At 38.2% G+C, this 12297-nt stretch overlaps 1 protein-coding gene across 1 annotated transcript; it reads right to left on the reverse strand.

Moving 5' to 3' along the window:
* Window positions 1-6133: 6133 nt before the first annotated feature.
* On the reverse strand, window positions 6134-9587 carry LOC116203316. Its single transcript, XM_031535006.1, has 5 exons — window positions 9504-9587; window positions 9213-9261; window positions 8142-9004; window positions 7715-7995; window positions 6134-6376 (listed from the first exon to the last, which is right to left on the reverse strand). The coding sequence occupies exons 1-4, from the start codon at window positions 9516-9518 to the stop codon at window positions 7720-7722; spliced, it is 1203 nt and encodes a 400-aa protein (XP_031390866.1). The 5' UTR covers window positions 9519-9587; the 3' UTR covers window positions 6134-6376; window positions 7715-7719.
* Window positions 9588-12297: the final 2710 nt, after the last annotated feature.

Here is a 12297-nt window from a genome sequence, read left to right on the forward strand (position 1 = left end):
TGTGAGATCCTATAATTAATGAACATTATTCCTAAATGTCCATAGTCAAAGTATTATCGTTAATTAGGACAACGATAATACGGTTAGACTAGTGTGAGTGTTGATTGATGACCAAGTCTCATAGGTCATGGATATGGAGATATCAAATCACACCACATGTATACATTAAGAGTTATGTGTATTGGAATGACCCACCATGAGATTGCTACATGGGTTGTTACGTGACTGTCATTAGCATATCTCAAAGTGACTATAGTGTAATGGTCCTTTGACTTGAGGTCACCATAGATTCCTACATGTAATGTCATATACTTTGATACTGTCAAACGCCACTGTAATAGGATGGTTATAAAGACAGTTATTGGGTATACCACAGAGCATGGAGAGGAATGTGAGTGATCAAAATAGAATTTGTCCCTCCTACGAAACGGGAGCGATATCTCACGGCCACTTGGTGGTTAAGTCTAAAAGTGTATGCATACCCAAATGAGTCGATATAATGATATCGAGCTCATTTGTTCTGATAGACTTACCCAGTAAACCAAGAAAGAGAGATATTGAGCCATACAAGGATGTCATCGACCATGCCTTGGGCTCAATAGAGATATAGAGGACAATGGATTATATTACACGGTAACGTAGGTCACGAGGTTCGTCGAGAAATTGACTTTCCGATTACTTGAGTAACATTGATGCATTGCTAGATGCCGCTCACTGTTTGTAATATTGAAATAGAGATTTCGATATTACTATCAACGTAATTGGGAACCTACAGGGTCACACACGACGACTAAATTGACGAGATATTTTGAAATAATAAAATCGTCTAATTGAGATTAGATGATTTATGGTGTGACCGATTAATCGAATATTTAATGAGATTAAATTTATCGATTAATTAGACTCGATTTATTAGATTAAATGGACCTAATTGATGCACGATTAATACGGTGACACATGGGCCAATGGTTTAATGACATTTACTTGGACACATGTCACTTGGAGCCTTGATTTTCCTTGTCCCACATCGGCTAGAATTGGTTTTCTTCCTTCCCCTGTTGCTTATAAAAAAAGGGGGCAGATTACTTTTATATATATATATGCTTATATATAAAAGCGCACACATATTATATATATATATGCTAATATATATATGTACGTGCATATATGTGTGCATATAAAATATATATAATTTGGGTTGAATTGTTCAACTCAAATTAGGTCCATTAGTCTTAAAAATTTCGGGTGTTGCATCGGTGTTTTCTTTCGAGTGTTGGTCGCTAGCACCGCCGATCTCGAAGACTCGTCGACAAAGTCGGTGTGGACACCGGTAGAGGCGTCACGCGTGGGACGCTTGGTCGACAATTTTAAATATTCCAGGTACGCTTTTATTTACTCTTATTCTTCTAGTAGGTCTTGGAATTAGTTTCACGGGTAGGAAATTTTGAATTTCTGTTCCTTTTTCGCTTCCGTTGCGCCCCGTGGAACTAGCATTATGTTCTTTTAAAAAAATGGTTTAATTCCTTACTTTGTCATTGTTTTCATTTGATTTTTCTTAGTTATTTCCATATATTGAACTAACACTTTATGAATTTTTTACAGGGAATAACAACAACTAATTTAGCATCAAGATGTACTATTCTGGTTAGTTTTATAACATTGGCTACTTGAGGTGCTATGTTGGGGGAAATGTCAACTACTTTGACTACTGTGAGGGTGATGAGATGTCTATGATAGAAGTGCATGATATGGTCAAAAAAGTTGGATTAACAGAATTTACTGCTTTTTACTTTCATAGGGAAGGGGAAAATAATTGCAATGCTTTACAGCTTACGCAACATGACCATGATGTAATGAAATTGCCTTGCTTTGCTGATCCATAAAGGGTTGTTGGGATTTTTATTGAGCATCAAAAGGTAGATAATAATATTAGTGAGGGTGCATCTGATTTGAATAATTTTCATGCTAGTTTTTCTGAGTTATATCAACCTACTGTTGCTGAAGAAATTAATCTGAGAGTTGGTTCTGATTTACATGAAGAGCCCCTTAGAAATGTGGCTATGAATATTAAGGATGTTGTTTTGGACAATAATGATAGTAGGGAAGATGATGCAGCTTCCATTGGAGATGATTCAAAGCACTATCGGTGGAGAGAGAAATGAAGGGGAAAAATGCCATGATAGTTTATGAGAAGATCAATAAAGAGAATACAAAAGTGACTTACGATGGATACAAAGCGTTTAATCCAAAGTTGGACATGGATGATCTAGAATTTGAAGTAGAGTCATGCTTCACAGATACTGACATACTGAGGGCTGCTATCAGACAACGCTCCAAGGTGCACGGAAAGAACATCAAGCTCACTAAGAATGACAAGTTTAAGGTGCAAGCTAAGTGCAAAATCAAGACCTGTCCTTAGAAGTATAAGGTGACTGCTGCAAACTCCACATGGCTAACCAACAACTATCATGACAGGATAAAAACTGATCATGATTGGAAGGTGAATTCAATGATGGTGGTGATGAAAAAAAATGCAGGCTATCATTTAGCAAGTATCAAATTTATAGGACTAAAAATAAAGTTAGACATATGGGGATCGATTTAGATGCCTAACAGTATGGTCTTCTATGGAGCTATGCAGCAAGGATCAAAAGACAAGATCTCGAGACAACTGTTAGAATCAATACAAAAAATGTAGAGGATGAAATGAAGTTCAAGCGATTTTACGTATGTTAGGCAGCTCTAAAGAAATGTTTTCTCGATGACTACAGACCTGTGATTTTTCTTGGTTGCTGCCACTTGAAAACATATCTTGGAGGCATACTTCTATGTGTTGTGGGGATTGATGCTAACAATAGCATATACCCCTTTGCATATGCAGTGGTTGAGAAGGAAAAGAAGAACTCATATCTTTGGTTTTCATAACTCTTGATACAAGACTTGGGCATAGAGGAAAATGGTTTGTGGACCATAATGTCTGATAAGTAGAAGGGACTGATGGATGCAGTTCCCAACTCTGAACATAGATTCTATGTGATGCATTTGTATAGCAACTGTAAGCAAGCAGACAAGGGGCTAGCTCTGAAAAATATTCTTTGTAGAGCAGTCAGGGCATCTAGGATTTTTTTTTTTATTTTGAAGTAGTAATGAGGGAGCTAAGAGATAGAGACAAAGCTGCCTTCCCCGTTGCTTGCTAACAGACTAGCTACAAATCGGTCTAGATCATACTTTAGCACTCAATCAAAATATGATGTCCTCTTAAATAACATGTGCGTGTGTTTCAATGCCATGATTCTTGGTGCAAGAGGTCTACCATTACTTGACATTTTGGAGACTGTGAGACTAATATTGATGAAGAGAATTCATGTCAGGAGGGACCAAATGAAGAAGTATTCAAGGGAGATTTGTCCTGCCATTCAACAATTTTTGGAGAATCTCAAGAAGAAATCAAATGACTTCATTGTTCATCGGAATGGAGATACCAAGTTGGAGGCTGAGGATTCTTATGGTGATATGTCAATTTGAGGATGCAAACATGTTCTAGTGGAATATGGCTGCTTAATAGTAATCCTTGAGAACATGCAATTGCAGCCATTTTTTTTTACAGGGGAGAAGAGTCTGAAGCCTATGTTGATGAGTGCTATCATAAAGAAACCTTCTTGAGGATTAATGAATCTGGCAGTTGGCCTGACTCTGAGATTCCACCTTTGCTCCCTCTAGAACATGAGAAGTTACCTAGTAGGCGCAAGAAGAATAATAGAATAAAGCAACTTGATGAAATTAACTTGGAAGGCAAGAAGGTAGCAGCTATAGCTAAGTCCCTTGTTAAGGGTAAGTTTGTTGTGAATATTAGGAAGATAGGGAGGAAGGGAATTATCATGACCTAGAGTGTTTATAAGCAGAAGCACAATTTAAGGACTTGTACCTCGTTAAAGCACAATCACGCAGATAAACTAGGCCTGGACATCCCTGCATCATTTCGTGATCATACAAAGAAGAAGAAAAAGGGTTGGTTTAACTTTTAATTTTGCTTGCCTAAATTTGGTGTATCCCTTACAGAAGTTAATTTTTATTAAATAAATGTAATTTTCCTCTGAACCTTTAATTTCAGTTTTCATATAATATTGTTGATAGACCTGTAAGTAGATAAAAAAATGTATTATTATTTTTTACTTTTTCAGGAAACACAAGAGTCTGTTGTCAAACCTACAAGAGAAAAGTGGAATTAACAGCTACTGCAGTAAATGAATCAGAGAGGACAGCACATGCAAGGAAGAAATTGGAGATGTGAAGAAATTGGATGGCTTCAGAGTCTTCAGTAGCAAGTTGTTACTCAAAGTGAATTTGGAGAACAAAGTAATTTTTTTCTTTTGTTTTATTCTGGAACATACTGATTTAGTTCTGGACATGATTTATTTTGTGTTTTTCTTCCTTGGATTAAGCGTATACGGTTTCTAGTTTTTTTTTTATGGATGAATGACCGCATTTTATTGCTGTGGAGAATGAATGATGTAAATGGTGGATGACTTATGTAAATGTTGATTTATCTTGCAAATTTGAACTCATTTTGAATGGTGGTGATTCTGGCTCGTTTTCTTGATTTTGGCTTATAACCTGCTAATTCTAATTGTTTTGCCAAACAAAATGTTTGAGAGAAAATGACATAGTAAGATGGAGAAGGGTCAAGAAGGCTGACTTGCCGAGGCGTATGGTTGACGAAAAGCCTGCGTGCTGCACGAGGTGGGTTCGAGGAGATGGTCAACTCTCCAATGGCGGCGTCAACCAGTAGTCAGCGAGAAAGCTGCGACAGTAGGTCACCGGCAAGAAGGTGGAAATGGTGAGGTTATCAAGTAAACGATGGTTGCAATAGGTTACTAATCAGTGACCTAATTTATTTTTCCAATTTCATTTTATTCAACTCTTTTGTAGGTATGATCAATTACTTCTGTGACAATTTTGCCTTTTATAAAATGCCATGTGAGTGGCATGTGAACTAATTTGGCCAGAATTGTTGCTTTACTTTGACCGAGGAGTCACCTTGCTATTTTTGGGTTAGGTCGAGGCTACTTTACAAAATAATGAAGGTCGGGAGGTAAAGCCTAACTCAAATTGGTCGGGGGTGAAGTGCATTTTACTCTTTTATTTAATTATACTATCTAATCAAGGACATTTTTGGGAGAAGGAAAGTTAGAGCAACTACTTGTATTCCCCCATTATAATAGTATAGATTAGAGGATCTTTTTTTTGTAATTTTACTTTTCTCTCATTTTTCTTTAACAGTATTCGCTTATTTTTTTTCTTTATTATCATGATTTTAATCCTAATTTCTGCTAAAGTATTTTTATATTATTTTAACATTTATTATAGGTACAATGCAACTAGAATATTAGATTACTAATATACTTAAAATGAATATTTATTACAATGTCTTTTCGATTAAGCATTAGAATTAAAAAAAATTTCCTTCTTTTGTTTCGATTAACTATTTCAAAAGCCTAACAAATATATAATAGTCTGGTAATGTGCAAAATTAAAAAGATTATACATTACTTCTTATATTAACCATAACTTTATAAGGTAAATTGATTTAATTTAGGCAAAAAAATTGAATTAATTACTTATAATTTTTGATATTATCAATTATATTTTATTAAAATAAAAAATTATAAATATACATTAATGATATTAAGTAATTCATATTTGATTTGGTATGTTTAAACCAACCAATAAGATTATTAGTGATGTTATATAATTGATTATATATTATAAGAATGAAATTTAATTTTTTTTTGTATATTTTCTAGCATTTTATAAGTATTATATCTTAACACTTAATCGAGAAATATTTCATGTGTAACGCACAAATAAATCCACTAGTATAATATATATGCATATAGCGAGTGGTGAAGTTAATTATTCCTTCTTCTCAACTTCTTTTCAGGACTGAAATTAATTAGCCCCATTATTGCAAGCACGATCAGAGACATCCTCATGCTCATAAGAATGTAGGCGTGCATCTAGTTCATTATTCTATAAATGAGGGTTTATTAATTATATATTTGCAGAAATTAGATTGATAGGCAATAGCAGAAAAAGGCAAGCAAATTAAGTTACAACAGCTAGCAGGGTTGATTCGAATTAATATATATTCCATGCACATTCAGAGACATTAATTCCATGCATATTGTTTTCTGCAAGAGTGTCCGATTGACAGAGGATATACGTATAAATAGAAGAAATCCTGAAAAAAAGACAGTACAATATGCGACGTCTCTCACTCGAAAGGAATACCTTGTACAACCAAATACGATACCCATAATAAACATGCTTAACAATCACCAGCAGCACCTGCGTGCGTACGTTCACAGGGCAAAATCTGCAAAGCAAGCATGTACAAATTATAATTAATTGACTAAATCAATTATCTAATAGATATATATATATATATAAATATAAAAAATAGAAGCTGGGTTTTGAACTGGGTTCGAGAACCTAATTCAAGGCTTGGGTTCTCGATTGGTTAGCGGGGGTGGTGGCCGCTAGTCAGGCACAATGGCCTCCAGCAACCTCGACGAGGGGTCACTGGCCACTAGCTAGTGTGGCCACCAGCCGCCCCCACCCCCCCCCCCCCCCCCCCCCCCCAAAAAAAAAAATAGAGAATCCATGGCTTCTCGATTTGAGGGGTCGATGACCTTGTCGGCGGCTAGCACATCACTGATCTTGAAAGTTCTATTTAGCGAGATATAATTTGTCCACCTCTTAGAGAGGCCAATAACATGGCAGACACTTTTGCTAAGCAAGGTACTTGTCGGGAAGATGAATTTGTTGCGTGGATTGGCTTGACATCATGATCTGCTTGCGTTCTCCCTTGTACTTGTTAGGATCTTTGTTATGCTTTACCTGTTTGGTGTATCTCCTCCTCTCTTAGCTCTATTTGTGTCACTCTCTCGATATTTGATAACAACTGGTTGTTTGGTTGCTTTTGTAAATGTGGGAGTTGCTTAGGTGTTAGTCATTTGTTCCTCCCACATGAATTTTGTAATCTGGTCCTTCCACTTGGATTTTGTAGTATGTTATTATCGTGGGGGGGAACCAGCCTTGAACTCTCTCTTTGCTATTTTGCTATTTTTTTTTAATTTGCCACATCAGAAAAGAAAAAAGTGCACGTGGAAGGCGAGGTCAGCAGTTAACGGTCAAACTTAATGGTTTGGCTCAATTTGGGAACAAAATGAGACGTGATTTTCTAAATTAAATTTCAAACATTTAATTTTATTTGGGAAAATTTTCAAACGCGGTGATTTTGTGGGCAGTTACTGATAAATGAAAATGAATTAAGCGCCATGCACACCTGATATTGGAAATAATTAAAATATTCACCATGCATCCATATACAAATTAATATGTATGTAATTATTATATTTTAATTGTCAAGAGAGGGTATAGCACATTGGCGTAACTCTCACCTGGTGACCAAGAGATCTCAAGTTCGATAATCAGTTGGACTACCTGTGTCCCTTCATTAGATATTTAGGATTTTTATTTGAAAGTACTAGATCCATGAGCCTCCATTGTAATAAAAAAAAAGTTATATTTTCATTTAATTAATTATGTTGATAAGGTGGAGGGAGGGACTAGTCGATTCAATCATTCATATATGTGTGTGTGTGTGTGTGATATATGATATGTTTGCTGAGATGAAAGATTAGAAACTCGCCTTAATTAATTGCCTTTAGTTCGTAGCAGAGCGACGGACTCATCAGCAGTTCCATCAAGTTTGATCAGGTGGGGGTTGGGGAGAAGATCACTCATGAGCGGTTGTTGATTACCATGATGATTATTATCGTCTTCCTCATCGGCCGGCACCGGCAGCAACGTCTTGTTCATGGCCCTGGCACCTATGGTCTCTGATCTGCCATCGACCTCCCCAGGTCCTCCAACTTCCAGCTGCTGCTCCAGCTCTGGATGTATCTTCCTCTTCAGCATCTTCCTCATCAACTAACCGACACATTAATTTAATAAAAATTAATAATCAATCATCAATCATTCAAATTTATATATAATACATATATGTATATTATATCATACCATATCATCTATATATATATATATATAAATGTATTAGTTAATTAACTGATTATTACCTTGTGGAGTTTCTTGATAGGGCGGGATCCATGTGACATATACTGAGGGATGAATTTCTTGGCAAATGAATGGGCCTTCACGGCCTTCTTCTTGCCACGGGAAGCCTCCTCTTCTTCTTCATTCTCTTTCTCCTCGTCCTCCTCGTCATCCTCCTCCTCCTCTTCGTCCTCCAACTGATCATGATCATTCTTCTTCTTTAATTTCTTCTTTCCCAAAGAGGAGTTAATAGCTTCCCATAATTTTGGCTCTTCGGTGGCATGAGCAGACTCAGCGAAGAAGAGGTCTGCAAGGGTTGTCCTCTCCCCTTTTGTTTCCCTTTTCAAATAAGGAATGTTATTATTAATCCTGCTACTGCTGCTTCTGAAGCTGATGGTTTCCGCATCCTTGCAAATTACATTTTGCAGGTGCTGGTGGTGATTATAGCGGCAATGATCTTTCTTCTCATTAACGTGGCTGTCCCTTGGTTCTGGTATAATAAGCGGATTCAGTTCCTCCTCCTCCCCCTCGTCATCATCACCGTACTTCACAATATTATTCATGTGGTCGTCTCCTCCCCCGGCAATAATAATAATGCTATTACTATTATCGACGACCGGATATTCATATCCATCTCCCTCATCCACGATCCCTTCATGGCTGCTGCCACCTGAGGAGTATGAGTTCAGTCCATGGACGCAGTCCTTGCCCTTCCCCTGCTGTTGCTGTTGGGTGATCAGTGGATCATAACCGAACGTGCCGATGGTCAAGATCCCATATTTCCAACTGCCAAGTCGCCCATCAACCTGTTCCAGTAATGTCTTCGCAACTGTTCCTCCTGCTGCTGACTGATCACTCTTCTTCCCACTTCTACCGAGACCATCATCTGCGCCCGAGAGAGATACACATGTACGTATATGCATACACACGCACACACACGTATCATTTCACTGTATATATCTATATGAGTGGTCCTCTCCCCAGGTTGCGGAGGAAAACAAAAGAACAGAAAAGGAAAACGCTGTCTTAATTAATTTTCTTCAAGAAAGAAGAAAGTGTGAAAACAATGCCACATGGAAAGTCGTCAATCGGACCTTTCTGGAGCTGGTCGGCATTCAATCTCCTCTGCACCCAGTCGAAGATCTGCCAACCCGCGTCACAAAGAAACAGATTATTAATTCGGAAGGGAATTACACACACACACACATATATATAATTAAGAGACAACTATGACGAGAGAGAGGGAGACCCGGGTTGAGATCTGTTTGATTAATGTTGTCATGCAATTCTTATCAATTAAAACAATGATAAATGCATGGTAATAAGAACATTAATTAATAAAGAGGATAATAGTAAATAATGCATGCACAGATGAATCTAATAACCTTCATGCTCCTCATTCGCTAATAGCTAGCTCTGTCTCCCCTGCAAGTTGGCCGACGATCAGATTCCTATGAATGGAAACAAACTGTCCAAGTGAGTGAATATGGGAGATGACTATTGGAGAAGAGACCTAGCTAAAAGCAGGACCATCCCCAGTGCCAGGCTATCCGGACGACACGTGGCACTTGCACGGGCCCGCACGTACTCTTTCATTGGGGTTGCATATCATGACATGTTTGGGCAGCCGCTAGCACAAATGTTGGGTCTGGCTGGCCTGATCGATATGCCTAAATTCCTTGGACATGATTTATAGGCACTACTTTTACAAACCCAACAAAAATAGAGAAATACCATCAAATGTGATAATTTAATGGTTTCAAACTCACTTCTATATGATTTGGGGACCCCAAGTCTCGAGTGCAAATCCTTCGAGAGCATGTGTTAGGGTGGGATCTTTGACTTTTGCCCGGTGTGCGAACTCGAATTTCATCTCGTCCTCATGTGTGCACATTAATCACATGACTTACGTATATTCACCTTCCCAAGGGACACTTGACGAACGCGCATGAGAAGAAGTCGCCACTACTTGATTATGACCGGAGGTCGAGAACATGTGAGTTGTTCAGGTCTAGCGGTAATGGATACACTTAGTTAGTTAAGGCATATAGTCTTGCGGAACGAAGAGTTCCAAATTCATGAGGTTCTATTATGTGCGGGCTTATATCCCGCACGCCTTATCGGTGCTCTAATTTGTCTAAGATTTATCATTTTTAATTTGTTTACTACTTGATTAGGTTGGTTTGACACCGTAAATTAGTGAAAACAATCGATTCAAATTAAGATGCTGAAACAGGAGTGAATCCTCGTGTCCAAGGATGGGTCCATCGTCCTTGCGTCTTGACTAACTGGACTATGATGGCCGGTTCACTGCGTGGACCGAGCCTGTGACTCACGTGGTCCCACTCGTCTCAAGGACCCATAAACCGACTCGATCAATTTCGACACTCGAACCTCTCTCTAGCCGACTGGGATCATTACAAGAAATGAATGTACAAATAAATTCCTCACAATGTACTCTCAAATAAATACAAATTACATCAAGTGGATCATAGTCGGTTCGCGTTCGGCCAATATTTCGCTCGCATTCGCCATGAGGCAAGAAAGATCGAAATTGAAATTAATGCAATGTAGGCTCATGAGAGCCGAAGATCAGGTCTGACCGAATCAGTAGGTCCTAAAAGGACTGGATAGTTCTCGAGATGGCCATGAGATTGATCGAACTCCCGAGTGATTATTTAACCTTGTTTCGTGCATCCCGACCCAAGTCATCCTCCGCTTGGATGCTACTCGGGTTAGAACGGTGACTCAAGGCTAGATCCCATACTTGGCTCGGATGGTGCGCACTTGGTGTGTGGGAGCGTTGAACCCCATGATTGATGGTTTGGGGTGTTGAACCCCGTGTTGTTCGTTTCATACGGGTTCAGGCTCGAACCGCCATAAAATAGATAATAACAAATAGGAAATAGATAAAAACATAGAAAATAGACAATGTGTGACTTAATCGTCGTGTTTACGTGATTATTAGGTTGTGAACCGAGGTCGCATATCAAACATGTTTATATTCTAAGCAGATAAAAATAGAAATGGGCATACACGGTGAAGAGTGGTCATGGGCCGGCCCGAGAAGGACATGTAGCATTCGACTTTGCTTTGAAAAGGACTCGACGGATATGATGTCTATTGTCAAGCCATGAATGTGTGAGCTTAGTTTATGTTTATCTATTTTGTGACATTGATAAATTAATTACTTATGACAAACATGTATTTTGGCGAGAGACTTCTATGCTAGCTGTTATTCCCAGCTTGGAATCCTAAAACCAAGGGTTTTGTCTCTCCCATTTTCCCGTATTTAATTATGTAGGGTTCGAAGTTAATAAGTTTTCGTATTTTAATCCAATCTAAGTACAAACTTAGGAAGTAGGGATGCGAAACACCACGGGGATGTCAAGATCTATGCTCATATCCTATGAATGATCGGACAACCTTTCATGGGCCTTCCCTCATTTGCACCTCTTGTCTACATTCCTAAGCGCTCGAGTTTATGTTAAAATGACAAAAACACTTCGGTTGGACAAAGAGGATTATGCAGATAAAACCTATGCCTGCACGAGCTGCCCGTCTTTATCCTTGGCTCAAAGTGTTTCGACCACTCTAACCCTAGAGTTGTCGATAAATCATAAACAAATCGTCGTGTCCTTAAGTCGGAAAAATGTGTTTGTGATGAGATAAACCGAGACTGTGTGGAGATAAATCGAAACCGTATGATATGGATCGTCGAGGTTGATATCCGGTATCAACAGATCCCTTAAACCCTCTGGGGTCATATGGACCTCGAGGGAGCCGAGAAGCCAATCGCTTCGCCCAAAAGTGGTCCAAGAAGAACTCACAAGTTCCAACTTGAGCAACTTTAAATCGGGCTCGAACTCGAGTCATTAATAAATAGAGAATAAGCATAATTTTTTTATAAATACCTATTAATGTGTTAGATAAAATCACGTTTTCTACTGTTAAAAGCAACAAAACTATATTTTCAAAATTGTTCACCACACATTAATTCTACTTAAAATCCAGTAGAGAAAGGTATTTATATAACCGACATCGCACGCTTAAACGAAGCTTTAATTTGTTGGAATTGTCGGATGGAAGGTTGTGTTTGGTATTTGAGTTGAGTTGAGTTTTGATTTTAGTTGGTTTATAATAATTGTGTTGTTAAATTATGAGAAAAATGTGAAAAAG

This window comes from Punica granatum, chromosome 4 (assembly GCF_007655135.1).
Source record: "Punica granatum isolate Tunisia-2019 chromosome 4, ASM765513v2, whole genome shotgun sequence".
Lineage (NCBI taxonomy): Eukaryota > Viridiplantae > Streptophyta > Magnoliopsida > Myrtales > Lythraceae > Punica > Punica granatum.